Source organism: Podarcis bocagei, assembly GCF_964188305.1.
Source record: "Podarcis bocagei genome assembly, chromosome: 13".
Classification (NCBI taxonomy): domain Eukaryota; kingdom Metazoa; phylum Chordata; class Lepidosauria; order Squamata; family Lacertidae; genus Podarcis; species Podarcis bocagei.
The window spans coordinates 13,299,758-13,327,614 of record NC_138138.1 but is presented as its reverse complement, the minus strand read 5'-3'; the positions used below and the strand labels follow the sequence as shown (position 1 = coordinate 13,327,614).

Below are 27,857 nucleotides of genomic sequence, written 5' to 3'. Positions count from 1 at the left end.
CCAGCCTCGGGTGGAGCCGCCATGTTTCCCCCCCGCGTCACAGCGCGGGGCGGGCGCGAGGAGGTGCGAAGAGAAGGGGCCGCCGGAGCGTTCGCTGCCGAGACAGCTGCGGGCGGGCGCAGCTCCCAGAGGACCCGGCGGCGCGACGGTAAGGGGCGCTCTGTCCTGAGGCGGCGGCGCGACTCGGAGGAGGCAGGGTCGCTTCGGTGGGCTGGGGACTGCGGAGGGGAGAGAAGTATACCCTTCCCCCCTTCTGTAAACAACAACAACAACAACCACACTATTGTCTATGTGGTTATAATGGGGTTAGTTTCTCTCTCGTGCCCTGTGGCGAGTAAAAAAAAATATATCTCTGAGGCGACGGTGGGGTGGTGGTGGGGAACCCAAGTTGCTTCCCTGCCTTCATTTCTGCACCCCTTTAAATATGTTGTTGTGGGGGGGGGGAGTTATTTTGTGTTTCGGTATCGTGTTTTTATTCTGTGAACCACCCCGAGAACTACGGATGAAGGGCAGTATACTAATTTAGATATTATTATTAATAATAAAATTTCACAGCTGGGTGAGTAGCCTAGCATCGCCTCGCCTGCTGCCTGCCAACCTATTTCAAATGCAGCCCAGAAACACCATGGAAGCCCAAAAGGATGTTTAGTGGTGGTAGGAGATATATATATATATAATATGTGTATGTGTGTAATGTATGTATATATGTGTGTGTGTGTGTATAATATATTCATATGTGTGTGTGTGTGTGTGTGTGTGTGTGTCTATGTATAGATATATTTTTTGGGCGTGTGTGTGTGTGTGTGTGTGTGTATATATATATATATATATATATATCTCCCATTCGCTAATACGTGGCTAATGCTGCTTGATCCCAATGCCTCCAAGCTCTTCTTGTCTCAGTTATGGTCTTGGAGTTTTCTCGCATCAGGCAAGTATGGTGTGTGGCAGTTGCGGCCTTTAAACTCAGGGTTGTTGGTGTTGTTTTGGCTTCAGGGCAATCTCTCGCCAAGACAGGCAACTAGGTCAGATGGGTAGCCGAGTTTCCGGTATGCACCCTGTAAGAATGCAATTTCCTGTGCCCAGGGATTTACTTCCAAGATGGTTCCCCCTCGGGAATCTTTGTAGTGTTCCAGTTAAAACATTATCTGTACCTGCATTATTGTATCTGTATTTCAGCTATTGCAGGACTTCTCCCCACCCCTTTTATCTCAGCTGTGTCATTTGTTTAACAGGTTGGGCTTCAGTCTGTGGGTCATATAACCTGTAATTGGGTTGTGTGTATGAACTAAGTAGTACAGTCTGTGCTCAACAGGGTTGAGGGGAGGGCAAAGGAGAGATCAATACCATTGTCGAAACAGAAGATATGAAGAGAAAAACAATAGCAAGAACGTCAACAGAGGTAGATATACATAAATCCCAATGAGATCTGGTGTTAGAAAGTGTTTAAATAGTGGGTTGGTGGCTGAAGTAAAAGGCATTTCTGATCTTGGAAATGGTTGGCATAACACATTAGTATTTTACAAAATGTTCATTATTTGCATTAGCAAGACACAGCTCTTGTTGAAATCCCTGTTTTTCAGTTGTCATTAATCTGAATTTCTTTAAAGTGTAGTTGGATTTGTTTATTTTTAAATAAAATGAGGTACTGGGTGGACATGATTACAGGAGTAAGAAATGTTAGTGGGTGGTGTTTAGTAAACTACTGTATATGGTCTAGTTTGTTTATGACGTTAGGAAAATTAGAGTCAGGTGACTGGAAGCACTAAATCATGCAAACAGCTGTTGAGAGATTATCTAGAATGAATCTGGGCGGTGTCTGTAAAAAAAGAAAAGAAATTGAGTGAGTGGCAATACCTAAATATTGGGCTGTTTAAAACCAAATAGCTTGGTGTAAAACCAGCTTTTTCTCTTGATAGCCTCACTTGTTACTTTATTATTTTTCAAAAGTTATTTACAAGTAAATCAGCCCAGTCAAAGTTAATATTAAAAGAGAAGCTGTGAGCAGGTACAAAGTGTTATTGCCTAAGCACTGGGGAATCATAATGCTTGGCTGGCTGGCAGGGCGGGACAGGGAGGGCTTCAGGAGCAGTAAGAAAAACATTCAAGTAAACCAGAGCCCCAGCACCTCTTTTTCTGGAGGTGGTTGCATTCACTTCAAAGCATCCAAGCTGTTTAGATTTTAATTACTTTCATTTTCTTTCCATAGTCCTGCGGCATGGATCCACAGGTAAATCTCAGTGTGACCTTCCAAGGTGACACACAGAGCTTCCTTGTGTCAGATTCATCTAATACCACATGGGCTGATGTGGAAGCCATGGTGAGTTGGATCTTTGATGGTTGAAATACACTGAACAACACAGAAAAATTAATATATATAATGAAAGTTAACTCTGGTTATCAGACTTCCACATTTTTGCTTGCCATGATTAGGGCTGGATGATTATATCGATATAGCATCCAAAACCGGTTTTGAAATCCATATCATTATATTGGGTTCATATTTTTGACCTGGCAATATATTGCAAATCATCTTGTGTGTGTCTTCTATGCAAAATTAGGTGGGGAAAACTGTGAAGGTAGCCAATGGTTCTACATGGCTCCATCCTTATTTTAGGCATTGTGATATATTGGTATATCATTATGTTCAGCTGGTGATGTATAGTGATATTGAAAACCAGATATCACCCACCCGTAGCCATGATAAGCTTGCCACTGCCTTCTGGCAAGCATGATATGAACCCCAGCCCTTCTTCCCAGTTAGGAAGAGGTGAGTGAGAATTGTCTGGCTCTTGCACAGTGATTCCTACCCCTTACCAACTCTTGAGATAGGAAAGAATACTAAAGGCTGTTTGGCTGCTGTCCTGCTGACATGGCTGAAGTGCCTCAGCCACACAGTGGCCAACCCAGCAACTCCTCATCAAAACTTTCCCATTTCAAACCTAACGTAGCAGATTGTCCCTGACCTTGTGTGGAGACACAGTGCCAGATCAGTGACAAGGAAGGGGCAACCACCACTTTCAGCTTGCTTACTAAGGTTTGCCAAAGATGGTGAGTCGCTGGTGATGGTAGCCATAAATGTAAGTTGAGTTCCCATTTAACTTTCTGAATTTGTGTTCTGTCGGCTCCATGGGAGCAAACAAATGAGGCCTGGCACACAGGAACTTGGTAGGAACTTCATCAGGAGCTACATGGGGATTGAGCTACAATCCAACAAGATGGACTTTTATTTGAAGGGAGAACCTGCTAGGATCAGAGCTCATTACTCAGATCTGCTTGAAATACAGTGGTTCCTTGATTTAAGAACACTGCAAACCCGGAAGTAGGTGCTTTGGTTTGTGAACTTTGCCTTGGAAGCAGAACATGTTCCACTTCCTGTTGAGTGTGTTCCATTTGTAAATTGAGTCCCCCGCTGCTATGGGAAAGCGCACCTTGGTTTAAGAAAGCTTTGGTTTAAGAACAGACTTCCGGAACGGATTAAGTTCGTAAACCAAAGTACCACTGTAGATCAGCACCTTTTATTGAAAGTGGCAGGAAGTGAACAGATCTCTGCAGTTCTGCTGCTGAAAGAGAAGTCTGGCTGAATGCAAATCCAGTGTTGCTGTCTGCCACAAAGTAAAAGAAATGCCCACTTACTCTGCCTCTTGGCTGAGGGATAGTTTGGCTGGATTTTATCGTGAGCTTGCTTTGCCCTTTGCACACAGGTGTTTACCTTGCTTGTACACTACTGGCTTGCAGTGAGTGGAGCATTACATGATTGGTGCAAGGTACAGTTTCTCTGGAGAGTCTGGCAAATATTTTTGGAATATTACTTAGTCCTCAGATTCTCTGGAATTTCATACTGGCACTCTTGAGAATCTGTTATTATTTCTATTGCCTTTGCTTGTAGCCCTAATGGCTGCAAGGATTGGCTTAAAAACATGTGAGCAGCATCTGATGAAATCCTGGGCACTGGGGGCAGGGAGGATGGGCTGCTAAGCAAACTGTCCAGTGGTCAGCTCGGCCTCTTTCTCCCGTCGCCTGCAGAAGCTCCGTCCGGGCAGCCAAGCTGGCTGGCGCTGCCTCTGCCATGCAGCTCTGCACCACAGCGGGCAGCTGCAGTGACACGCCTCCTTCACACACCTTTGCTTGCTTACTTACCCCGAGATTGTTAATATTAGTATTATTATTAGTGTTTGTATTGTTTTGTGCCCCCAGAAGCTGAGTGCGCACGTGGAGGTAGATGGTGGAAGGACAAAAATCCTCTTCCCTCTCTTTCTCTCTGCTTTCCCACCAACATTTCTCCTCTTATTCTCCCTCCAAGTCAGGCCATTGGGGAAATAGTTGTAATAATAATAATCTTCCTCCTGCCTCCGCCGCCCTGGTGCCGCTGTGGGCCAGAGAGCAGAGCAGACATGTTCGCTCTGCCTACCCGCTTCACAAAAAGCGGTGACGGCTCTTTGTCTAGGCAGGGAGGAAGCCTGTTTCGCACCACCAGTGCCAGCCCTTCAGCAAATGAGGCAGGCGGCAAACCGAGAAGTGGGGTGGGGTGGGGAGGAGGACTACTTTCCCCCCTCGCCTCTTCTTCCAGCTCCCCCCCCCCCCGGTGCTGCTTCTCTGGAGCCGCCATTGGCCGTTTTCTGCATATTGAACTTGCTGCTCTTTTCTCCATGGGGCGATTGTGGGTCTGTGTGTGTGTTGGGGGGTGGCTGAAGGATGAGCAGCTTGGTGGTGTGTGAGCTTGTTTGTTGAGGAGCCTTCCCCACCCCGCTTTACTGCACACTATTTTAGTTTATTATGCCTGCCCTTCCCCAGCCCCATTCTTCCCAGTGTGCGTAGGAATTCGTTCACTCCCCCCCCCCCCCAAGGTCTGAAAAAGTTTGCTGACCCCAGGCATAGCAGCCTAGTTCACTGCACTTCCATTCTCTTGCAGGTGAAAGTCTCATTTGAACTGAATGATATCCAGATCAAGTACCTAGATGAGGATCAAGACGAGGTACATTATCTCCACAGTTCCTGTGTAGGGTCTGTTTTAAATGTGAAAGTTTGGGGAGGAAGGTTTACGGAGTCTGGCACCGTCAATTCCCTATAAAGAAACTTGCATCTCTTACAAAATACAGTGGTGCCCCGCAAGACGAATGCCTCGCACGACGGAAAACTCGCTAGACGAAAGAGTTTTCCGTTTTGGAGGTGCTTTGCAAAATGAATTTCCTATGGGCTTGCTTCGCAAGACGAAAATGTCTTGCGAGTTCCTGCTGGTTTTTCCCCCTTCCCCCCCTTTTTCTAAGCCGCTTATCAGCTGATCCGATCAGCAGATAAGCCGCTAATAGCGCTAATCCGCTAATCCTTCAATGGGCTTGCTTCACAAGACGAAAAACCGCTAGACGAAGAGAATCACAGAACGGATTCTTTTCGTCTTGCGAGGCACCACTGTAGCTTCCTTTCTCATCAGTGAACGCTTGTTCTGTATTGGGTAATCTTTAGTCTTTGGGTTTTCTCAGTCGTGAAGCCTGTTTTAACAGAATGGGGATTCAAAGAAGTCTGAGAATAATTATCCTGAAACAAAATTTGCCTACAACAGGAATGGGGAACATGTAGCTTTCCAGATGCAGTTGACCCACAACGCCCATCAGCCATAGAACGTAATGTCCAGTGGTTGGGGATGATGAGAGTTGTAGTCTTAAAACATCTGCTGTGATGTTCCTGTTGCATAAGGTGTACTGGCTCTTTTCCACTGTATGACGTTTTCTGTCTACATTGGATCAGTTGCATGTCACAAACTGAACACTACCCTCTTAACGCCAGTAGGCCTGGTCTTGCTTATCCCAGGAGAAGGGAGATGAGTTATTCATTTTTACCGGAAGTCAGTCTTTCTATGTTCAGTGCATTCTGGTACCTGCCTCTCCACATTTCTCCATTGCTGAGAACCGACATGCTAAGATTCCAAAATGAGGAAATCTTGCTGGGCTGAGGAGAGGCTGGATCTCCTATTGCAAGTTATTAAGCTAATTGGTGTCATTGTGTAGAGAACTTCAGAAGTGAAGTCTGTAACATTCCTGCCCAAGAAGAGCGTTGTGGATTATGAAAAGCTTTTATGTGTTGTGTTAGTGGGAGATTTGCAGCGTATAAAACTTGAATAAAGTCTGTCTGGTGTGTATCTGTTGCCCTGGGTCTAATCTGCTGAATCATAGCCTGGGTGGAGTTACTGGGCTGGACAGTACCTTAAAGTATGAACCTACTTTGTGGGGTGGTAAGAAGAAGGGAAGCAAGCTAATGATATGAAGGAGAGTGGCTAGAAACAATGGGAGTGGTGACAGAAGCCAGGCAACTGCTCTGAAATCCTGGATGAGAAATCCCCTTTTGATTTTAGGGTGGTGAATGTGACCAGCAACAGGGAATAAGCCTTCATTTGTGCTTGATTTCTTTTCACAGGTGTCTGTCAATACCGCAGGTGAGTTTCTGTTGCTTGCCTGAAACATCTGATGAGGATTATCAGCTGTATTTCTCTGAATAAAGCCTGCATTTTTATATCCTGTAGGGGGAAATTTGGGTACAAATAGTATTGCACTTTTTATGCGCAGGAGAACATGCCTCACTTTCACCACATAAAGAAGTCTGCATTTAGTGAAGTTACAGGGTTTTCCTAGCAGTTCTCCTTTACAGATAGAAAGTAGCCTTTCTCACTGCAGTGTTCCTGGTTCCCTTTATGTAATTATACTTGAGACTAGCAGCCAAAGATTTAACTGGCTCGCTCAAATTAAAATGTCATCCAGTTCCTGCTCTACTACTTTGGGCTCTCCACACAGCCTTTTTCCCCCCACTGCCTGTCTTTCTTACACCCTTCCTTGCTGACTTTGCATCTCTGACTCCACTCCACTCATACAAAACAGTTGATTCCTTTCTGTTCAGTGACATCACAGCAGCACAGCCAATAGCAAATGAGAGCAGGACTTGCAGGCAATAGGCAAGTGTCAGTTTTTTTGTTTTTTGTTTAGTCTCTTAGCATCCTATAAATTTTTTTATGCCCTTGTGAGTCAGTTAGGCTCAAGTATTTACACTGTTTAAGGTCTGAGAGTGCCAAATGCTTGGCTTTTAATAAACATTAGAATTGAATTAGAGCTGGAGACCGGAAATGGCCAGATCCAAGTATGTATTAGGAATCGTGGGAGGTGTGACGTACTCGCTTATAAGCACCAGTAGTTATCATAGGTAAATGCTAATTAAATTAGGCAGATTTATGAAGTTGTGTATTAGGACAGTAATCCTAGCCAATCAACGTGTTAATTGAAACGTCTAATTCTACTGGCTGCAGTTCAAAGCATTGAATGGTATATTGTTGTTGCTGCTGCTATGGAATAACCTGGCATGTTTTGCTGCTGCTGCTGCGAACTTCCTCCATTGTAGACTCCAGCTTGTATGTATGCGTAAACAAACCATGTATCATAAAGACACCACAGACTGCACTGTGTCCTATTCCCAAGAGGAAACATGGACCCTGGTTAAGCTCCTGGAACCCCTGAAGTCTCATGCGACGTTTGGCATGCGTCGGTGGCATGTAATAATATATATTTGGGCCTCACTGACTCAGAGGCTATAAAACCTGAATACTTCCCAAACTGGAGGAAAGCTGAAATGTGTTGTACTCACACAATCCAGGACACTGCAATGGTTATTTTCTTTTCAAGTTGGAAACTTTTTACATAGAAGATTTGAAACTCAGGACATGGGTTGTGGTTTCATTGATAGCAGTCAGCATTAAATAAGTCCCTAAGTTCATGCATTGCAGAATGAATGTAGGAATTTCCCTTTCACATCCTTGAATGGGCCTTGAATTGGGAAACGGGGTTTAACCCAGCGGCCAGAAGGAAACCTAGTGAGTAGCATACAATACATTCACGTAGCATAGGATTAATGTAGATGTTGATTTATAAAATGTGCAAAGGTGACTTTTATTGCAAGTCTGAATACAACAGAACTCACTGTGGCTTTCTCTCTCTTTACAGAGGAATACGAAGAAGCTCTTAAGGTAACGGATGTGATCAGCATTTATGGCTATTTTTGAAACAGTACAGCTACAAAATCCTGGGCATTCTTTGGTGTGGGAAGAATCTGTGGAAATCTCTTCCTTCCACATTTCTCAGGGTTGTCAGGTTTTACTGGTGGTTCTATTAACACCCTGTGCCTTAAGCTCATTGGGAGTGATGTTGTTATCTCTCGGTTGTAGGAGCATTGCTCCCACATAAATTTCATATCTGAAGCAGAATGGAGGCGGGGGCAAAGTTTGAAGGCCTCCTTCACTGGTACTTCTGCTTGTGAGACACTCTTGCTGCTGTCAAAAAGAATTTACATATTTTTCTAGCCAAAGCTTAGTGTAATGCTAATAGGCCTACCTTGCATGAAATCTGCGGGGGGAGGGGGGGAGAGACACCCAGCGTGGCATCCAGTGCACTCATTTTTTTGGCACAATGATTTCTGTTTGCACCAACAAATTTAGCAAAGGAGGAGGTGGAGGGGACATTCTGTTGTACAGCCAAAAGTCATTGCACTGAAGGTTGCATATAACCTCCCCCCCCCCCCAAGTTTGTAGCTCAAGTATTTGCTCTGTGTCTGTCATGTTAAGCCTCGCAGGACTGTTCCTATAATATTAAGCATGCTTGAGAAGATGGTGCTTGAGTCATGATGTTACTTGTACTTCAGTGTAGGTAAAAGCGGCTACACTTAACACACACTGGTGCATTCCAGGGTGCTGTAAAGTTCTTGCGAATCCACACTACAGTTTCGTGGTCACTTGTCTGTGCACTGATCTCCTCTTAGCTGGACTGCTGTAACTCCACTCCCAGTTGGCTCTCCAGTTGGCTCAGGACACATCTGCTAAGCTCCTCTTTTTCTGATATAACTCTGATCACATCACCTTTCCCGACATTCTTATGCGGGTTGCCTGTCATGCTTCAAGGTTCAAGGCCTCTCTCTTACCTATAGCACTTGGATTTGCAGAGTGCATTGAAGCAAATTTTTTGTGGGTGGGTGTTTTACCCTCCAGGCCACCCTGTGTGAGAGATCCTTTTTACTGTTTCCATTTTACAGGCTGGCAGAATTAAAGCTGAGAAAAGTGAATTGGCCAAGGCAATGTGCATCAAAGCAGAATTGTTGGTTTGTCAATTTGCCCCATAAAGAGACTTGCGGTCTTGTGGGCGCACTGTCTGAATTTTGCCTTTCTCTTCTAGAAGTTAACCTTAGTTTGATCCTGGCCCCTGCTTTTGATGGATATTTTTCATTTCCTGACACTGTTCCTAGGGTTCATTTCTACATGTTTACCTTGCCAGCTACCTTTGGAAACAAACCAAGGCAGCATTCCTCAGCCTCAGATTCAGAACTTCTTGTTTGCTCTGTTTCTGAGGTTGTGTGCATGTTCGTTTTATTCTAACTCCAAACAGCTGTGTTTCCCCTGAACAATAAGAGTGACTGATTCAAGGTTCGCATGCGATTTTCATTTTTGGCTTTGCCTCTTTAAGAAAGCCCTGCACAGGATTCATGGGGAAGTGTGAGTGCATGTAAAAGTATACTTATTGCAAGCTCTTTCTTTAGATTGCAGTGAAACAAGGCAATCGGCTACAGATGAATGTTTATCAAATAAGCGCTCCTCTGGGCATGCCTTCACAGCAAGCCCCCGAGAAGGCTGAGAAAACCCAGAGTCCCAGAGATGGGAGGAAGCCCCTTGCCCACTATTCCATGCTTGCTCGGACCTTGGCTCAGGACAGAGATACTGGAAGAGAGAATGAGAAGAGACAGGTAGGAACAAAAGATGTGTGTCCCTTGGGCCCCTGGAGCCATCCTGTTTACCTGATGCGCTAGAAGCATGTCAACATGTTATGCGCTTCCAACAGATAGTTATAACACAGCTCCACATTACACCCTCGCCAGCAGTGGCAAGCAGACATTCTGCTTTCTGTAAACTCAAAGCTGCGCTGTTGAGAAGCAGTGGGAGATGCTTGCTTGCCTCTGGCTTTTCCACAGCTAAGGCAACTGAACACACAAGACAGATGCTCAGGAACTGCTCTCCACAAGTAGAAAGGTGCTGCTTACATTCTGCTTTGCCAGAAGAACGAAACTCCTGTTCCTAGCGGGAAGTTGGTGTTCATCTTTCTTTTGGAGGAAAAACACTGTGTCCTGCTTCAAAGAATGTGTGTTGCTGTTTGCTCAGTCTCAAGTTAATTATGAACTGTGTACAAGGAAGTTGTGTGTTAAGTTGTGTGGCTGCATTCCCCCCCCCCTTTTTGTCTCCCCAGAGTGAGCAGCATCCCAGTGAGGCCCCTCCTGAGTGGTTCACCAGCTATTTGGAAAGGGTGAGTTCCTCTCTGCTCTTAGATTTCTATTTGTCTTTTCAGACCTTGGGGAAGGGGTCATTGGAGGGTTTCTCAAGCCAGACCATGAGAACCACAGATTTCCACGCGCAAACACACACTTGTGCTTCCTTAACATAATGGAGCTTGGCCTGCAAGTTGAAATTTGATACCACACTACATCAAATTGCAGTCTGGATAAATATCCAGTGCTTGGCTCATATTGTTAAGAGGGCACTTAGTTGATCTTAAGTGTTGTAATGGGTGGAGGAGTGCATATGGCAATCAAAAACATATAAATATGGTGATTGTCCTGGGTTTCATAACAATGTACAGTGGTACCTTGGGTTACATGCACTTCAGGTTACATACGCTTCAAGTTACAGACTCCGCTAACCCAGAAATAGTACCTTGGGTTAAGAACTTTGCTTCAGGATGAGAACAGAAATCGTGCTCCAGCGGCACAGCAGCAGTGGGAGGCCCCATTAGCTAAAGTGGTGCTTCAGGTTAAGAACAGTTTCAGGTTAAGAACGGACCTCCGGAACGAATTAAGTACTTAACCCGAGGTACCACTGTATGTGTTTGTGGCCAATACTATTTTGTTGTCATCAACCTACGTATTGCTTCCCAAGCCTAGCGTATCTCTGCATGCACCAGTTCTGGGACAGGGGAGCAGAGTAGAAGTACCTTTTAGAGAAAATCTAGGAGACTTTTCTTATGGCGCACCTCTTCCCCTTTCCAGTTCCGGGAGCAAGTGGTTCAAGAGACCGTTGAAATGCTTGAACAGAAGCTGAGTGAGAAGCTCCTCCTTTCTGGCCAGCTCCCCAGCTCCTTGAGCAGCGCCACGCCCCACACCCCTGCAAGCCCCTCTGTGCAAGGAAACCCCTTTGACTGGCTTCTCTCCTGCAGTAACTGTCAGGCCTCTATCGTGGGCATTCGCTACCAGTGCAGGTAGGACATGGGCAGAAGGGTGAAAATGCAAATCGTACAGCTGTGTTGGTTCTTTGTGTCCAGAATGTCCGAATTTGGCATCCAGAGACTCCAAGGTTAAAGCAAGGGAGGGTGTGTTGTAGTTATGTAAAAAGTCAGAGTTCTAGTCCTTATGACCAAAATTATCCAAGATAAATATTGGAAGCATGTTCTGTGGATTGGGAGGGGAATCCAATGACCTTTAAATCCCCCTTTTCATTGGCACTTCTGCCCTTTTAAAAAAATTGTTGTCTTCACCTGTTTGCCTTTCTTGGTTTTTTTTTATACTTTAAAAAAAATCTTCATTAAGAAAGGCAAATCAAGCTACATCAGCAAGTTGAGGAATTCTCTTACTGATGTCTGTCTCTTCCTGATGCTTCTTCATTTTGGCAACTGTGAAAGGGAGATGTAGATGACAACAGAGCTCAGCTGCAGGGCTACTAAAAGACAAGAGCTTTGCTGTTTACCTCCACCACCATCGTCTGGTAGTAAAACTGGTTATCCTTCAGGGGTCAGTTTCTCTTCAACTTTCTGGGTCCTTTACCCACTCAGTTTCCCAGCCGCCAGCCTCCCATCCAAACTTATATTTCAGTTCTCTTTCAAAAGCTGCAGTGTTTTCAGAATCCTGTCGCTGGCACCGTCACACTAAGCCGTTAGAATGTTTGTGAACATGTCATGGCAATGCAAAAGCTCAGCCAATTGGGGGTGGGAAGGATGGTGGAAAAGCTCACAAGCAAGGTTACATTTTATGAGAAGTGAAATCTTTTAGCCTGCATGCTAACAGAAATAAAATTGCTTTTGTTTTATTTCAGGACTTTCTCACATTTGTAATCACATCTTAACATAAATTGATCTAACCAGATCAGTTAGTAAAAGATGAAAAAGCTGTTGGGTATCTCATAGCCTTTCCTCTCTTGACAGTGTGTGCCCATCCTATAGCATCTGTGAATCATGTGAAACGGGGACATATGCTCACGACCCTAACCATGTACTTTTGAAGCTGAGGAAGCCAGTATTGTGTATCTCAGAGACATATAATCTTGGGCAGTTCACTCCTCGCTTCGCCACTCTGGAACAAGCCAGGTAAGTAGCCCATGCTCTGCAAACTGTGAGTCACCTTGGATCTGCCTATATATTTGGGGTGTGTGCTGGTAGTGGATAAGCACACAATTAAGAAAACTAGTAGAGGGATACCCAGAGGCCTGCAGAAAAAGATTTGGTTCTAAGTTCAATCATTATGTAAATTTCAGTTTCCACCTGGCATCCTGTGTTCTGTGGCTTTCTGTCTTCAAGCTTCTTTTGCCTACCTGTGTACAATATGCAAGGAATGCAATGTGAATCTAAACTGCCCAGCACAAAAGGAATAGGGAGGCAGGAGGATGCAGAACAATCAGCTGGAATTGAGAGATTTTTAACTGAGAGGGGGAACCAAACATTGCTTGTCTTCCAGCATTTCCTGATGAAATGGCTGCTAAGTTCAGGGTAGGAGCCTGATGGAGCTGATATTATAACAGAGTGTTTGGAGAGGCCCAGCAGTTCTTTCTCTTCCTCTGTCCAGTAGGCACCCAGGAGCCTACTGTGTAGAGCAGGCATGGTAAACCTGTAGCCCTCCAGAGATTATTGGGCTCCCAACTCTCATTGTCCCTAATCAGAGGCCTTGCTGGCTGGGGCTGATGGGAGTTGAAGTCCTGCAAACATCTCAAGGGCCACAGGTTCCTTGCCTTTTGCGTAGAATTTTCATGTCCCCATTTGCAATGAGATGCCCCACTGGCACCCGAGGGACTTTTGGATGTGACGCTTAGCCCAGCTGAAGGAAATGGCCTCGACAGCCACCGCCTGCCCTGTCTGGCTTTAGGTGTGCAGATCCTCCTGTAAGCAAACCAGTCTCTGCTTTCGACCTGCGCAGGCTTCAGAAACAGATGGACAAGCGCTTTCTGAAGGCGGAGAAGCAGCGCTTGCGAGCAGAGAAGAAGCAACGCAAAGCTGAGGTGCGGGAACTCAAGAAGCAGCTGAAGCTGCACCGGAAGATCCATCTGTGGAACTCTGTCCATGCTCTGGAGAACGCTGGCTTGACAGCTGCCAAATCAGAGAGCCTGCAGCCCAATACACTTCTGTAAGCGAACTGAGGACTGAGCTGCATGGGGGAGGCAATTTTATCTGCATGTTTGGAGCACTACTGGGGGATGCTGCGCCCTAGCCAAGCTATGGGCTCTTGTGAATCTCTGCAACGTCTCCGACACTTGTCACTTATTTGACTCCCTGAACCCTGGAGTCATATGCAAAGCAGCACCAGCAGAGTTCTGCTAGCACAGTGGTGTTTCTGTTTCCTCTCCTTCCCTCAACCCCCCACCCCCGTCTTGTGGAGCTGATCTTCAAGGCACTCATGGGGCTACAGCAGAGAGGAGGGGAAAGTTACTGTGTTTTTTGCTTCATAAGTTTTTAGAGGGGGAAAGCAAGAAAAAAAATATTCTGCGCAGAGCATGTAAGCGGCTCTCGCTTTTCTTGCTTTAAAGCAAGCAAAGCGAGAGCCGCTTACATGGCTTCTCTCCCGCTTTGCGCAGCTCTCACTTTGCTTGCCCATCCCTCCTCCCGCCTCGCTGTAAAGCACGGTGACTCCGGAGCAAGAAGAGGAGGAAGAGACACTGGGACAGGTGCTTTGCTTGCTTTACAGCAAGGCGGGAGGAGGGATGGGCAAGCAAAGTGAGAGCTGTACAAAGCGGGACAGAAGCCATGAAGTCTTATGGAGCGAATGCACTGGGCGGCAGAGGGATCCCTTGGCTACTGCTGCAGTCACGAGCTGAGGGATGCCTCCGCAGCCGGAGCCATGGCTCCCGTCCGTCGCTCGCTGTGAATCCAGCAGAGCAAGAGCCACTGCGCAGCTACGGTTCTTGCTCTGCTGGCTTCTGCAAGAGCTGCATAGCGCCTCTTGCTCTGCTGGCTTCACAGCGAAGTGGGAGGAGGGATGGATGGGAGCCCTTACACGGAGCCCCTTCCGTCCCTCCTCCCGCTTCGCTGTGAAGCCAGCAGAGCAAGCTGTGCAGCTATCGCTCTCACTGAAGCCAGCAGAGCAAGAACCATAGCTGTGCAGCGGCTCTTGCTCTGCTGGCTTCACAGCGAGCGACGGACGGGAGCCATGGCTCCGGCTGCGGAGGCATCCCTCAGCTCACGACTGCAGCAGTAGCCGAGGGATCCCTCTGCCGCCCAGCGCATTCACTCCATAAGACGCACAGACATTTCCCCTTACTTATTAGGAGGAAAAAGGTGCGTCTTATGGAGCGAAAAATACGGTACATTCCACTAGCACAAGTTGCTTGCACTTGCAGAGCAGATGCATTGGATAGCGCCCCCCCCCCCCCGGGATTTATAAGTTGGGCTGCTGAGGATCCTTTGTTCAAGATCCCCAGTCCCTTCTTAGACCTACCTCTCAAGAACACTCTGCTTGGGAGAGTTGGCAGTAGATTGCAGCTTAGAACTTCTGTTAAATGCAGATCTTTTAAACTTTACTGTAGATCTGCCTCCCATAAGCGGAGGGAGTGAGCTTTCCTTCTCTCAGCTTGAGATAAGCAACTGTACTGACTTTCCCCTCTCTTTGCAGTCCCCTGCAGGGCTGCCCAGTCATTGTCCCAACGCTGAGCGCTGCCTTTGTGGATGAGAACCTTCCTGACGGAACTCGCCTGCACCCAAGGACGACCTTCATCAAACATTGGCGCATGAGGAACACTGGCAACATGGAGTGGAGCTCTGACACTAAGGTGCGTTCCAGTGCTTAAGGTATGTGCTGGAGCTAAGATCTCCCTGCAAGCGATGCCCTATTCCCCACAGTTTCTTCAGCCCAGATTTGTAGGTGCTGTTTTTGGTTACTCAGCAGCAACAGAAAGACACCCTGCAGAAGCACAACATACAGTGGACCCTCCGGATACGAACTTAATTCATTCCGGGGGTCCGTACATACCCCGAAAAGTCCGCAACATGAGGCGCCGCTTCTGCGCATGCACGTGGCGCACAGAGTGCTTCTGCACAAGGTGTGCAGAGCGCTTTTGCGAAACCGGAAAGTATACGCTTCTGGGTTTGCTGCCTTCGCAACCCGAAAGTTACGTAACCCAAAGGTAGCGTAACCCAAGGGTCCACTGTACTGCTTTCTTATTATTTCACAGGCTTCAGTACAGAGCCCTGTTGCCATCCTTTGCCTATCACCGCCTGTAAATTATTTGGGTGAGGACTTGATTTAGATTCTCAGCCAGCCAACAACTGACATGGGGCATTGGCCAGACTCCTAAAGGTACAAAGCCCAAAGTTCCTTTGGGTCCAGGGCTGGGGAACCTTTGTCCATCACCTCCCCCCCCCCCCGATGTTCCTGGACTACAACTCCTATTCATCCCTGACCATTGGCCATGATGGCTGGGGCTGGAGGGAATTCTAGCCTAACAGCTACAGTGTTCCCATCCTTGCCGTAGTTGTTCATTTTTGCTGCTGAGCAAATCCAAAGCCACAGGATTGATTTAAGAAACACAGGGAAAGCATTGAGAAGCAGATTTTTTGTGGAAGGTGCAGTAGGAGACCATGTGTCTGTCAGATAAAATTGCTCTAACTGTGCCCCACAGCGCACACATTGCTTCTGAAGTCGTTCCAAACTTAACCTGCCCTAGGTTGGGACGCCATTATTTTAAAAGATATTTATTTATCATTTATCAAGTAACCCAAAACAATATGGGAACAGCCTTAGTCCCTCTGCCACCTTTGTCTGCCAGCCTTTCGGATTTTTTGTCTCCAAAGCTGTCTAGTTAATTCCTTAGAACAGACTTGGGGGGGAAGCTAGGTTTAAAAAAAAAAAAGGTTTTTTGTTGCGGAAAGATACTTGCGGTGAATGAGGCTCCCTTCACATGCTTGGCTGGGACCAGGAAGAAGTTAATGGCCTTTTGTTTTTCTCTCTGTCTCCATCCTTCAGCTGAAATTCATGTGGGGGAACTTAACTCTGGTGTCCTCGGACAAGAAGGATGTCCTTGTGCCCTCCCTGCTGCCTGGGCAAGAGGGGGTTGTCTCTGTGGAGTTTGTAGCTCCTCCAATGGAAGGAACCTACACGTCTCATTGGCGGTTATCGCACAGAGGGGAGCAGTTTGGGCCGCGGATCTGGTGCAGCATTGTGGTAGACCCCTCCTGCAACACAGACTGCCCAGAGAATAGCAAACTGGGGTCCAGTTTTTCCCAGAAGGGCAGTTCCCATTGCAAGAAAGAGGTGAGGCCCTTATTTTATATCCCTGAGCCTGTGTAAGTTGCTGTTTCCCCCCCAGGTCTGCTTTCTGCTTACCACCTTCCCTTAGATCTTTCTCCTCAGGCCTCTGCTGCTCTGCTTTCTGCATATATATTTTCCCACTCCTTCCTTCAGCAACAAGGTGTATTCAAGTTCCTCGGCTAAATTAGCTCACTTTGCTCTTAAGACTTTTTGAATTATTGCCAACAAATCACTGCTGAAAGGGTCATTTGTATTTGCACTAATAATAGTATGTGGTGCAGTATAATGTAGGTACCACTGTGTATATCATAAACCTTCATGTAACCACCTTCCTTCAGCCGCCATGCCTCCAGGCACCCCTATTTCCCTCCCTCTCTAATTTCAAATTAAACTTTTACAAACTTTAAAATATCCAATGACTTCCCTTCTTCTCCTTCCATGCTTCATATATTTAAAGAAGAGTGGAAAATATTTATTGAATACAGTGGTACCTCAGGTTACAAACTCTGCTAACCAGATTGTAAGAACTTTGCCCCAGGATAAGAACAGAAATCAGCAGGAGGCCACATTAGTGAAAGCACGCCTCAGGTTAAGAACCGTTTCAGGTTAAGAATGGACCTCTGGAACGAATTAAGTTCTTAACCCAAGGTACCACTGTATATGGAAAATAAGATTAGAAAGTCTGAGTCAAGTCAGTGATGTCATAGCGGTTTAGCCAATGGCAAGATAAGGCTTGTGACATCCATTTAGTAACTGTGTTCATACGTATACATGTCTGTGTTGCCTTTTTTTGGTCTCCCTTCTTCATCGAATTAAAAAACACTCTCTTTGAGCAAAGAGTAGATAACCGTGGTGTGCACTGGCTCCACAAGGTTTTGTTCCTGTTGCCTCCAGGTGGGGCTGGGAATGACTTCTATTGCAAACCCTGAAGCCTGCCTGTGTGGGCAGCACTGCGGTAGTTAGCCAGCTTCCTGTGTTCCTAAGTGGAACATGAATGTAATTGAACAGATGTGAAAGATGCATCTCTTTCTGTGGGAAAAGAACAAACACTCTGTATCTTGCTTTCTATGTGGCATTTATTCCACCAGCAGGATTTTACAAGATCCTGCAAACATTCTGTGTGGTCACCTATAGAGAATTGAGAGGAAGATTGTTAGTCCCTGTGATTCGTTTGGTCTCTTGGCACAGCCCATAATTAAGCATTTTGTATTTTTTTTCACTGCACCCCTTTTGCCAGGAAGCTTAAGCAACAAAATGGAACTCTAGTGCCCAAGAAACTGTCCTGTATGTTGATGGCACAGTAAAAAGATGGAGTTTTTGTTTGCCCTAAGTTAGGATGAGGCTGCTCGCCTTAAGAGTCACCTCCATGGTCCTTTCACTGTTTCTCTTTCTCCTTGTAGGAAAGACCCTCAAAGTTCAAGGGGCAAACTCTGCAAACTGCTGATGGTGCCATGACGGGAGGTGTGGCTGGCCGAGCTGCTCCACCAAAGCTGAAGAGCATCCTCAGCGCTAGAGAGTTCTACATCCCGTCAGTTGACCTGCTTACAGCTCAGGTAAAATGCCAGGTGTGAGCCAAGCTTGGAGGCGGGGCGAATTCACAGCAAATCTATAATTCCGCATTTGTTCTGCCCTTCAACACCAAAGATTCTGCAGTGAGGCAAGGCTGTTTTCTCTTAAACTTCATAAAACTTGGTGTCTAGCTGACCAGGCGTGGCAGAGAGGGACGGAGATGGACTGTCGCTCTCTTTTTATCCCCTAATTTGAATGCTTTTGTTTCCCTTCTCCCTCCTAGGATCTGCTCTCCTTTGAACTGCTGGACATTAACATAGTGCAGGAACTGGAGCAGGTGCCACACAACACTCCTGGAGGTAAGCACCACCCCAACCCCAGGAGGCCTGTCGGTGGTAGTTGTGATGGGCACATCCTTGCCCCATCTCCCCTAGAGATGCAGGTCTAGCACTCCATCCAGGGCCAGAAGGAGGAGCTGCCAATGTTGGGCACCTGTCGGGACCCGTGCTTCAGTAGGAACCCCTCTGTCAGTCCCCAGAGACTCCTGCTCCTGCTCCTGCTCCTTGCGGTTCTTGCTTGTTACCTGCCCCTTTCCGTGGTAGAGAAGAGACAAAGGAGGCTTATCTGCTCAGAGCTTTTCACCAATAGGTCCCAAGCTTCCACCAACCTGGAACTGGCACTAGCTCCTCTGAAGACCAGGGCAGATTCTTTTGGCAATTCCCTCTTGTATTGCCACAGCTGCATCTGAGGTCGTCTGTGCTGCTTTGAAGCTGTGCTGAGGACTGTACCCCGATTTTGGCTTGCCAGTTGACCATCATTTGCTTGCCTTGGACTCCCTGATTGCTTTGCCTGAGCAGATACCATTTAGGGTTTTTATAGTTCTGTCCGAGACTGCCGGCCAGTCGAATCATGGGCGCCCAAAGGCGATGAATTTGTAACCCCTTCTGGCTCAAATCTGAGCTGTGTTGCCGTACTGAGCATGTGGGGTACATTTCTTTTGCCACTAAGTAATTAAAGGAAATCCCTAGCACTTTCTGCCTATTTGGAACAGTTCCAGGCAGGTTTGAGTTCCTTCACCTGCACAACACTTGAGGCAGTCCACAAAAATAGTTTTGGGAATCTCAAGAGCAGGTTCCTGTTCCTTCAGGTGGCATCTTGCTCTTCCAGACATGACTTGGTGCATGTCACCACTGCCCCATGATAGTTCCTTGCTGGAGAAGGCTGGCTGGGACCAGATAGAGGAAGAGAGCAGGGGGAGAACATGTAAATTTGAAGCCTGAAATGGCGTGTTACATTTCTTCTGGTTACAGCAAGGGACAATAAGCTACGCTTCATCCACTGCCAGACTAGAAGGCCTTACTTAGCCTGTCTTGTGTCTCTGAGATTTCACCAGGTTCAAGTAATTTGAAGCCTATTTCAGCTCTTCCATAAGCCCTAAGAGCATATGTATTTTTCAAAAATGAAAGCTGAGATTCTTAGAATGCTGAAATCCGCACCCAGTAATAAACTGTGCCCTTGCTTAGTTGCCTTCATTTGTTATTTTGAAATAATGGACCTTCCCAATTATCTGGTGATCTGAACTGCATTGGCCTCCCATTGTTTCAAGTCTCTGTATAATAATTTGGGTTGGTTACTGAGGATGAAGCTCAAGCCCCCAGCTTCTAGGGCTGCTTGAGTTCTAAAACTTGTGGCGAGTGCTAATGAGAACATTGCATCCTACAGATGCCCAGGCAGGGAAAGGGAAGGCTGAGAATCCGGCTAACTCCGAGGAAGGAGAGGAAGACATGAGTGGGACCCAGTTTGTTTGTGAAACAGTAATTCGTTCTCTCACCTTGGATGCTGCGCCTGACCACAGGCCCCCACAGAGGAAGGAATCGTTGCAGAGTGAGTGTTTAATTTGTCATCCTGCTGAGCGCATTACACGTACAGAAAAAGCTTAAGCCGATCTCGCATTTTGATCGGCTCCTGTGTTTTTGTTGATTTAGGTTCTCTACAAGCACTACAGGACAATGCCCACTGCAGCCCAAACAAGGACCCTGTTAGGATAGAAAATGTTCCTTCTCCAACACTACAGGAACCAGAGTCCAAGAATCAAGGCATAGAGGTGGCCCAAGAACCTGAATTTGGTAAGGAGAAGTGGCTAGAGATTGCTTCTTTGAAAGAGAGACTAGAACTGAGAGTATCAGTCTCTCTGCCCCATGGGTGGAAAAAGCTTTTAATAGATCCCCATGCTCAAGAAGGATAAATTCAAATTGGAATAAGTTCAAAGAAGAGCATGATAGTGGAGGTGGTGGAACCTTTCTTAGGAGCCAAGATTAAGAGCTCTTCCATTAAACCTGGATCAGGTTTAAGGTGCTGGTTTTGACCTTTAAAGCCCTATACGGCCTAGGACCCTTGTACCTACGGGACCGCATCTCCTGGTATGTCCCACGGAGGTCTTACGGTCTTCAAACAAAAACATCTTGGAGGTCTCGGGCCACAGGGAAGTTAGGCTAGCCTCAACCAGAGCCAGGGCTTTTTCGGTTGTGGCTCTGATCTGGTGGAATGCTCTGTCACAAGAGACTAGGGCCCTGCGGGACTTGACATCTTTCCGCAGGGCCTGCAAGACAGAGCTGTTCCACCAGGCCTTTGGTCAGGGCGCAGCCTGACCCCCTCCTCTGGCAAGCTGCACAGAATTTTGCTTAATGGTTGCCACCAATTTGATTTTAATTAATTTTTATAATGAAATGTTTTTAGAACGTTGGGTTATTTTGATTGTTGTTAGCAGCCCTGAGCCCAGCTTCGGCTGGGGACGGCGGGATATAAATAAAATTTATTATTATTATTGTTATTATTTTATGTCTCCCAGCTTCTGCATTGCTTAGGCTGATCTATGGAAGTGAGCTATAGGCGACAGGACTGTACTTTTATTGTTTTTCTGCCGCACGAAAAGGCTTTTGTGGAGAAAATCTTATTTTTATGGTGCCCAATAGGACAAAACAAATTACATTGAGGAAAAGATTCCTGCATTGCAGGGGGTTGGATCAATAGAAAGGGGCTGCAGTAGTCTTTGTAATCAAATTGTTCCGCTGCTTTTCCTAGAGGAACTCCTGCTGCAAGACGGGGCGGAATTGAGTGATGGAGAGACCGAGGATGATGCCAAGGATGAAGTCTGTAGCCAAGCATCCTCTACCTCCTCTGAGGATTACATCATCATCCTCCCAGAGTGTTTTGACACCAGCCGCCCTCTAGGCGAGTCTATGTACAGTTCTGCACTCTCTCAGCCCAGCTTGGAAAAAGTGGCCGAGGCCTCGGCAAGCCCTGCGGGAGAGAACCAACCCTCAGCTCACAGTATCAACGACATGCTAACCACCTCGCAGACACTGGACGAGGTGCCTCTGACCCCTCAGATCCTGGAACCACAGCCTGCAAGGTACCAAGTGGACCCGGAGCCAAAGTGCGCTAAGACTTTTTTGTCTCTGTAGTCATAAGCAACCTTCAGAAGGAGATAAAAAAGGGATCGGCTGCTGAGTTTGGGCCTAGTGTGCCAGCCAACCAAAGCGCAAAAATCCAAACGCAGGCGAAACTAAGTAGGGCGTGTTACTAGGGAAATGGCTTGAATGTGTAGCGTAGACATATGCTCAGGCTTGGTGGGTGTGCTTTTTCTACAGTTTCTGGCTACTACACCTTCCCACATGCCTGCTTTTCTTCCATTTTTTAACAGTAGATCTCTGGCCCCTCCCCAAAACAGCAGCTCCCAAGAAACAAGTGTTCCCAGTGGAGAGGACGCCTCTTGGTGGGTTCCAGACCAAACCAGAGAAGGTACTGTGCTATGATTTACAGGCTGATAATTGGTTAGCAACTGCTCCTGACTCAAATCATTAGTTTTACAGCCCACCCTCTTCCAGAGCCTCAAGGTGGGTGGTGGCAAATCAATGAAAGGTGCTGCTTTCATTAAATAGATTCAATGAAGGGTAATGCTGTTCCCCCACGGGTGGCGCTGTGGGTAAAACCTCAGCGCCTAGGACTTGCCGATCGCATGGTCGGCGGTTCGAATCCCTGTGGCGGGGTGTGCTCCCGCCGTTCGGTCCCAGCGCCTGCCAACCTAGCAGTTCAAAAGCACCCCCGGGTGCAAGTAGATAAATAGGGACCGCTTACCAGCGGGAAGGTAAACGGCATTCCGTGTGCTGCGCTGGCTCGCCAGATGCAGCTTGTCACGCTGGCCACGTGACCCGGAAGTGTCTGCGGACAGCGCTGGCTCCCGGCCTATAGAGTGAGATGAGCGCACAACCCTAGAGTCTGGCAAGACTGGCCCATACGGGCAGGGGTACCTTTACCTTTACCTTTAATGCTGTTCCCCATTAAATTTCTCTGATAGTCGCTATTTGGTTCTTTCCTGCCAGTTCCTGCTCTCAAGCTCCCAAATATTTCTCTTCTAGTGGTCCAAGGAGCAGATGTTCCTGAACCTCCGCCTGCAGGGAATGTACATAGCACACCAACATGTCCAGAATTCTCCAGGTAATATAAGCTGGGTCAGGATGGGATTTTGTGATCCGGATGGCAAGTGGTATCTGTCCTATTTTTCGCTGAAAAATAAGTGTCTGTTTCTGTATGCTTTGAGATCCCCTCCCACTCCTACCCAAAATGCCCACTGACAGCTGTGTAAACTTAATTTATGCTAGGCAAGATGTGCTCATTGAGTTGCAAACTGCACTGTGCAAGTACGTAGGCTGGCAGTGACATTTTTATGAGAGATGTCTGTTGTTCATAAGTGGACTTGAACCAGTAGCAAATAGATAGGTATTATCTGACTATCTTTCTTGGTTTTACCTGCCTTGTTTCATTCTTTGTATCTTATTGCTGTTTTGTTGTATTTGTATTATTGTGGTTAGTCTCCCCTGAGCACCATTTTGGTAGAAAGGCAGGATTGAAATTTAACAAATAAAAATTTGACCCATAGTGGGAATTCAGCAACTTGAACACAATAGTTTGTTTTTTTAATAAGGGGCAAGCTTCTAGCTAATATGGCTGCTAGGATGGGCATGAAAATGAATGGGAAATGCCTTGTGAAATCTCAGAGAGGACGATTACTTCTTTTCATTTAATACGCAACCCCTTTTCTCTAGAATTTTTAATCTGGCATGCAAAGGGTTCCTGGGCACTTGTTACATCCAGACATAAAACCTTTAGCAAGGTTTCTGTATTGTATTCATTCTGTGGAATCTCCACGTAAAAGAGGCTCAAGTATCAGGGTTGGATTTCTGCTTCCATTCAAAGTAGAGTGGAACCTCATGGTACGGACGGGATCTGTTCTGGAGGCCCGTCCATAGCATGGAACTGACGCAAGCTGAAGAGCTGTGTCTGTGCATGTGCACGGCGTGATTTAGCGCTTCTGTGCGAGCGGCAAAACCCAGAAGTAACTTGTTCTGGTACTTCCGGGTTGCCGCGGGACACAACATAAAAACACGTAACCCGAAGCAGACGCAACATGAGGTATGACTGTAGATTATATCGATCTAGCTGGACCACCTGCCAACCTAGCAGTTCGAAAGCATGTCAGAGTGCAAGTAGATAAATAGGTACTGCTCCAGTGGGAAAGTAAACAGCGTTTCCATGTGCTGCTCTGGTTCGCCAAAAGCGGCTTAGTCATGCTGGCCACATGACCTGGAAGCTGTACGCCGGCTCCCTCGGCCAATAAAGCAAGATGAGCGCTGCAACCCCAGAGTCGTTTGCGACTGGACCTAACGGTCAGGGGTACCTTTACCTTTAGATGAACCACTAGGCTTATTTGGTATAACACACTGTCAAATGCTGGTAAAGTCACAGGATCATTGTTTTCTTAGTACAGAATATTTATTTATTTAGGCTCAGGCACAGAAGACAGAAATCCTCCCTTTTAGCATTCTCTTCCTGAATGGTTTGGCCCAAGCAGTGCATCCCCTTTTCCTTACTGTTAAGCCAAACCCTAGCATGTGCCCCGTTAAGACACCCTGCTCGGTTCTTTTACTTTTGTTATTTATGTCCTTTAATTGCAACTTAACTCTGCAGGCACACCCATGGGAACAGCCTCGCTGGTGACCTCGTGAAAGGGGCCTTGTCAGTGGCTGCCTCTGCTTACAAGGCGCTGTTCGCTGGACCGCCCACCGTGGAGCAGGTAGGCAGCTCCTTGGGATGATAATGCTCCCCCTGGAATGGGCAAGAAAGGGATCGGAGCAGCGTTTGCGTATTTTGTCTCTCCACTGTCGCACTGCAAGTACAAATTTGGTGTTACATGCACGTGAAAACAGGCTTCTAGCTTTTGTGGCTGCAAAATGAACTTGAGAACTTGTGGCACCAGGGATTGCTATGTCCAGGAGCTGGATGCTGGCCACCAGATAAATATTTCACGTTTAAATGTTGCTTGGGATGATAAGAAGGTGTATGTCCCCGTAGTCAGATTAAGACTTCCTCTGATGGAAACCTGGACAGAAAATAGGGAAGTTTGTTTTGGGGCAGGTAGGCGAAGAGGTCAATTGCTGGTGTCTCAAATCAGCACTGGATGGCTCAAAAGACTCCGGGTTTGATGCTCTGATCTCCAGAATGTTGAAAGCTCAACCTTGTAGTTGTGGATTCCTTGGAAGCCGTGGGCTAACAGGAAAAGCAAGGAGGAGGGTAGCTTCCTAAAACAAGGATTGGGATCTTGAATGCTCACATGGGCCTTGCCCATCTGGGCAAGCCATTTTGAAATGGCTTCGGAAGACCTGCAGCATCACAAGGATGGCCCTTGGCTCCAGCAAGTTGGTGCTGTATCATTTCATTGGGACAGTCACCTGCCTTGTTCTGTCAGACTGCAGCCATGAGCTGCTTTGTTCTTTGGACTGGTTGCCACTAGCCGCCTGTGTCTCACCATTCTCCAGAACCAGAGTGGAAAACCTTACTCGCTCCCATTGCATTCTGGTTGACTGGTGCTCGCTCTTCCCTTTGACAACAGCTGGGCAGTGGGAGAAGCAAGCACACGCAGTCCTCCGTCCTGTTAAAAATTAATAGATAGCGATTGCGAAAGGAACTTGGCTGTGTGAGCAAAGGTGGAGCTACCTTCCCACCCGCTCTAGGCAGTCAGAGAGGAGGGGAGATGGGGAGGGCAGCAAGGATTCCAGAAATCCCTTAAATCGCAAAGGTAAAGGACCCCTGACAGTTAAGTCCAGTGGCAGATGGCTCTGGGGTTGCGGCGCTCGTCTCGCTTTACAGGCCGAGGGAGCCGGCATTTGTCTGCCGACAGTTTTTCCGGGTCATGTGGCCAGCATGACTAAGCCACACCTGGCACAACGGAACACCGAAACCAGAGCAGCGCACAGAAACGCCATTTACCTTCCCACCAGAGTGGTACCTATTTATCTAATTGCACTTTTTGCCGTGCTTTTGGACTGCTAGGCTGGCAGGAGCTGGGACCGAGCAACAGGAACTCACCCCATCACAGGGATTCGAACTGCCAACCTTCTGATCAGCAAGCCCAAGAGGCTCAGTGGTTTAGACCACAGCGCCACCCGCGTCCCTCATAGTGCTGCAGAAATAGGCAGGATCAAAATGGGGGTGGTAGCTTCACCCACCAGAGTGATGTGAAAGCCTTCTGTTATTGAAATGCTGCTGACTGTGGAGTGAGTGGGAAGAGTAACCTGTATATTTTGTCCGTTTTTGAAGATAAAATAATGGGGGAAAATGGGTTTCCTGAAGGAAAGGTGGGATATGAATATAATTAATAATTGCCAAGATAACATCCTCTCCTGTGGAAGGTTGGGATTTATTTCATGCATACAGATTGGGAAAAGCATTGGCAGAGAACCCTAGCTGTAAGCATGCACATTTCCTGGTTTTGATCGTTCTCCTCCTTCCATCCTTCAAGGCTCTTCCTGTGGCCACCGAGGAGCAAATGAACCCCTTCCTAGCCAACCTGAGCGAGATGGGCTTCTGCGACAGGCACCTTAACCTCAGGCTGCTACGGAAACACAACTGTGATATGTCCCAAGTTGTCACTGAGTTGCTGCAACTGAGTCACAGCGATTGGTACGAAAACCAGTATTGAACCTTTTCCCTCACCGTGCTCATTAAAACCTGAGCAGTAAATGGCACCAGCAGCTTCCAGCTCCCTTCTGTTCCAGCACAGCAGAGATGGCTTGGCTTCTGTTTCCCATTGCATCATGGTTCATCACCACCACTACCACCAGTATCCAATGACTCGGGCGCTAGGATTTCTTTAAAACACTAAGGGTTGTTCCTTCCCCAAACTGGCATAATACCAGATTTTGTTGTAGTAAAAAGAGGTGAATGTACACACGAAATACAAGTGAGCTGTGTTCCTAAGAATTTTAGGGCTTTTGTTCATGAGCGGCAAGCAAGCAAGAACCAGAGACTTGAGGGGACTTCCTGTACTGTTCCTACCCATCTGGTGGTGGCAGCGGTGGAGCTAAACTAAAGACCAGCTATTCCCGATTCTGTCCTCTCATGAAGGTGGTGGTGGAGCTGGCTGTCCTCTAGTTTTGGAATCATGCATTTTGTTGGAGCAATAATTCCACCAGCATTTTCATGTTGTGTTTTGCAGACGCTACCTTAAAATGCATTCGTCATAGTCTAGCTGTTGGCGTTCTTGGCCAATCCCATCAAAACCTAAATGCTGCTGTTTGCTGTTAGTTACTGGGAGTGAAATAGACTATGAAAGGAGCAAAGTCGGTAGCAAGACTGGGTGGGTGGTTCGCCATAAAAATACCAAAACAAAGAGCAGTTGCTCCTCTTGTGTAAATCTTTAGAGGTATTATTAATAGCTATTATAACTTAAGTATTTGATTGACACATGGTCAAGACATGCTTGGTGGGGGAAAACGACACAAAACTATTTTTGTAGACCCATTCCTCTTGTTTAGATGAATAGACTCTCACATCCAAGATTTCTGACCCATCCTGCCCAGCCAGTGGACCAATTTTTTTTTATTTTTTGGGGGGGGGAATGCACATTTTTAAACAAATGTTGATTCAATTTAAACATGTTAATAAAGCCCTTAAATATGCATTTGCATAATATTGCGCATAAAAGAACATGAGGAAATGCTGGATCAGAGATGGCATTAAGGGAGAAAGTTTCCTCCATCCCATCAGGGAAAAGAGACAGAAGGAAGTTCTGCCCAAACCCCATTGAATAAACAGGATGTGTGCCCATTCCAACTGGATTATTTCACTCTCAGGTGCTCCTTTGACTTTTCAAACAATATAAAAAGAGTGGCTGCTATCGTTTAAAAAAAGACACACCTACCCTTGGAGATGTGGCTGAACCCATACCTGTTTTTTGTGTGTTGGGGCAAACACAGGTCTGTTTTTTCCTGCAACTTTGGGCTAATATGATTGGGAGGGAAAATTCAGAAATGATGGAAGCGATTCAGACCCCTTTTTGCTTTAGAAGAGGGAAAACGAAACGAAACACCTACTTCTGCAGTGCACTGCCTTTCCCCACCCTCATTTAACTTGTGCATGGAAAGCTACATATCTCTGATCAGAGATCTCCAGATTAGGACTTACTTTGCTTTGGGTTGATGGGTGAGAATCTTGGTATTCCTAGGTAGATCATATTGTTTGACTTGAATTAGTTCTATTGCTACCAATCCTATTGGCAAACCTCTTGTTAACCCTGGTAGAGAGATATTTCTTTTTAGGTTTCATAAAAGCTGAACTTTTCTTTTGTTGGCTTCATATATTTTATGAGAGGGGTGCATGGGTGATAATTTCAAAAAGTGCAAATATTAAGATCTTTGTATATTGCTTAGAATAAACACTTTGAACAGTCTTTGGGGTGTGACAAATGTTAAAATAAAGTATACATTAAATAA

The 27,857-nt window shown here is 46.5% G+C and overlaps 1 protein-coding gene across 2 annotated transcripts; it reads left to right on the top strand.

Annotated features, from left to right (window-relative positions):
• NBR1 (NBR1 autophagy cargo receptor) lies at nucleotides 1-27,857 on the top strand. 2 transcript variants are annotated; one of them, XM_081166204.1, is made up of 21 exons: nucleotides 1-148; nucleotides 2,210-2,320; nucleotides 4,913-4,975; nucleotides 6,412-6,430; nucleotides 7,983-8,005; nucleotides 9,565-9,768; nucleotides 10,266-10,322; nucleotides 11,062-11,270; nucleotides 12,210-12,371; nucleotides 13,195-13,401; nucleotides 14,884-15,040; nucleotides 16,234-16,521; nucleotides 17,919-18,071; nucleotides 18,311-18,386; nucleotides 19,750-19,911; nucleotides 20,013-20,153; nucleotides 21,109-21,439; nucleotides 21,734-21,828; nucleotides 22,446-22,524; nucleotides 24,055-24,160; nucleotides 25,886-27,857. In XM_081166204.1, the coding sequence occupies exons 2-21, from the start codon at nucleotides 2,219-2,221 to the stop codon at nucleotides 26,063-26,065; spliced, it is 2,814 nt and encodes a 937-aa protein (XP_081022330.1). In that variant the 5' UTR covers nucleotides 1-148; nucleotides 2,210-2,218; the 3' UTR covers nucleotides 26,066-27,857. The 2 variants fall into 2 exon arrangements, with proteins under 2 accessions (XP_081022330.1, XP_081022331.1); XM_081166205.1 differs by lacking the exon at nucleotides 1-148 and adding an exon at nucleotides 178-183 and having other exon boundaries at nucleotides 2,209-2,320.

Excerpts from the sequence above, each read along its gene's own strand:
- NBR1 (XM_081166204.1), top strand. The coding sequence starts at position 2,219 with ATGGATCCACAGGTAAATCTCAGTGTGACCTTCCAAGGTGACACACAG. Across the intron at positions 21,440-21,733 it reads CTGGAACCACAGCCTGCAAG|ATCTCTGGCCCCTCCCCAAA; the intron begins GTACCAAGTGGA and ends TTTTAACAGTAG. Across the intron at positions 21,829-22,445 it reads TCCAGACCAAACCAGAGAAG|TGGTCCAAGGAGCAGATGTT; the intron begins GTACTGTGCTAT and ends TTTCTCTTCTAG.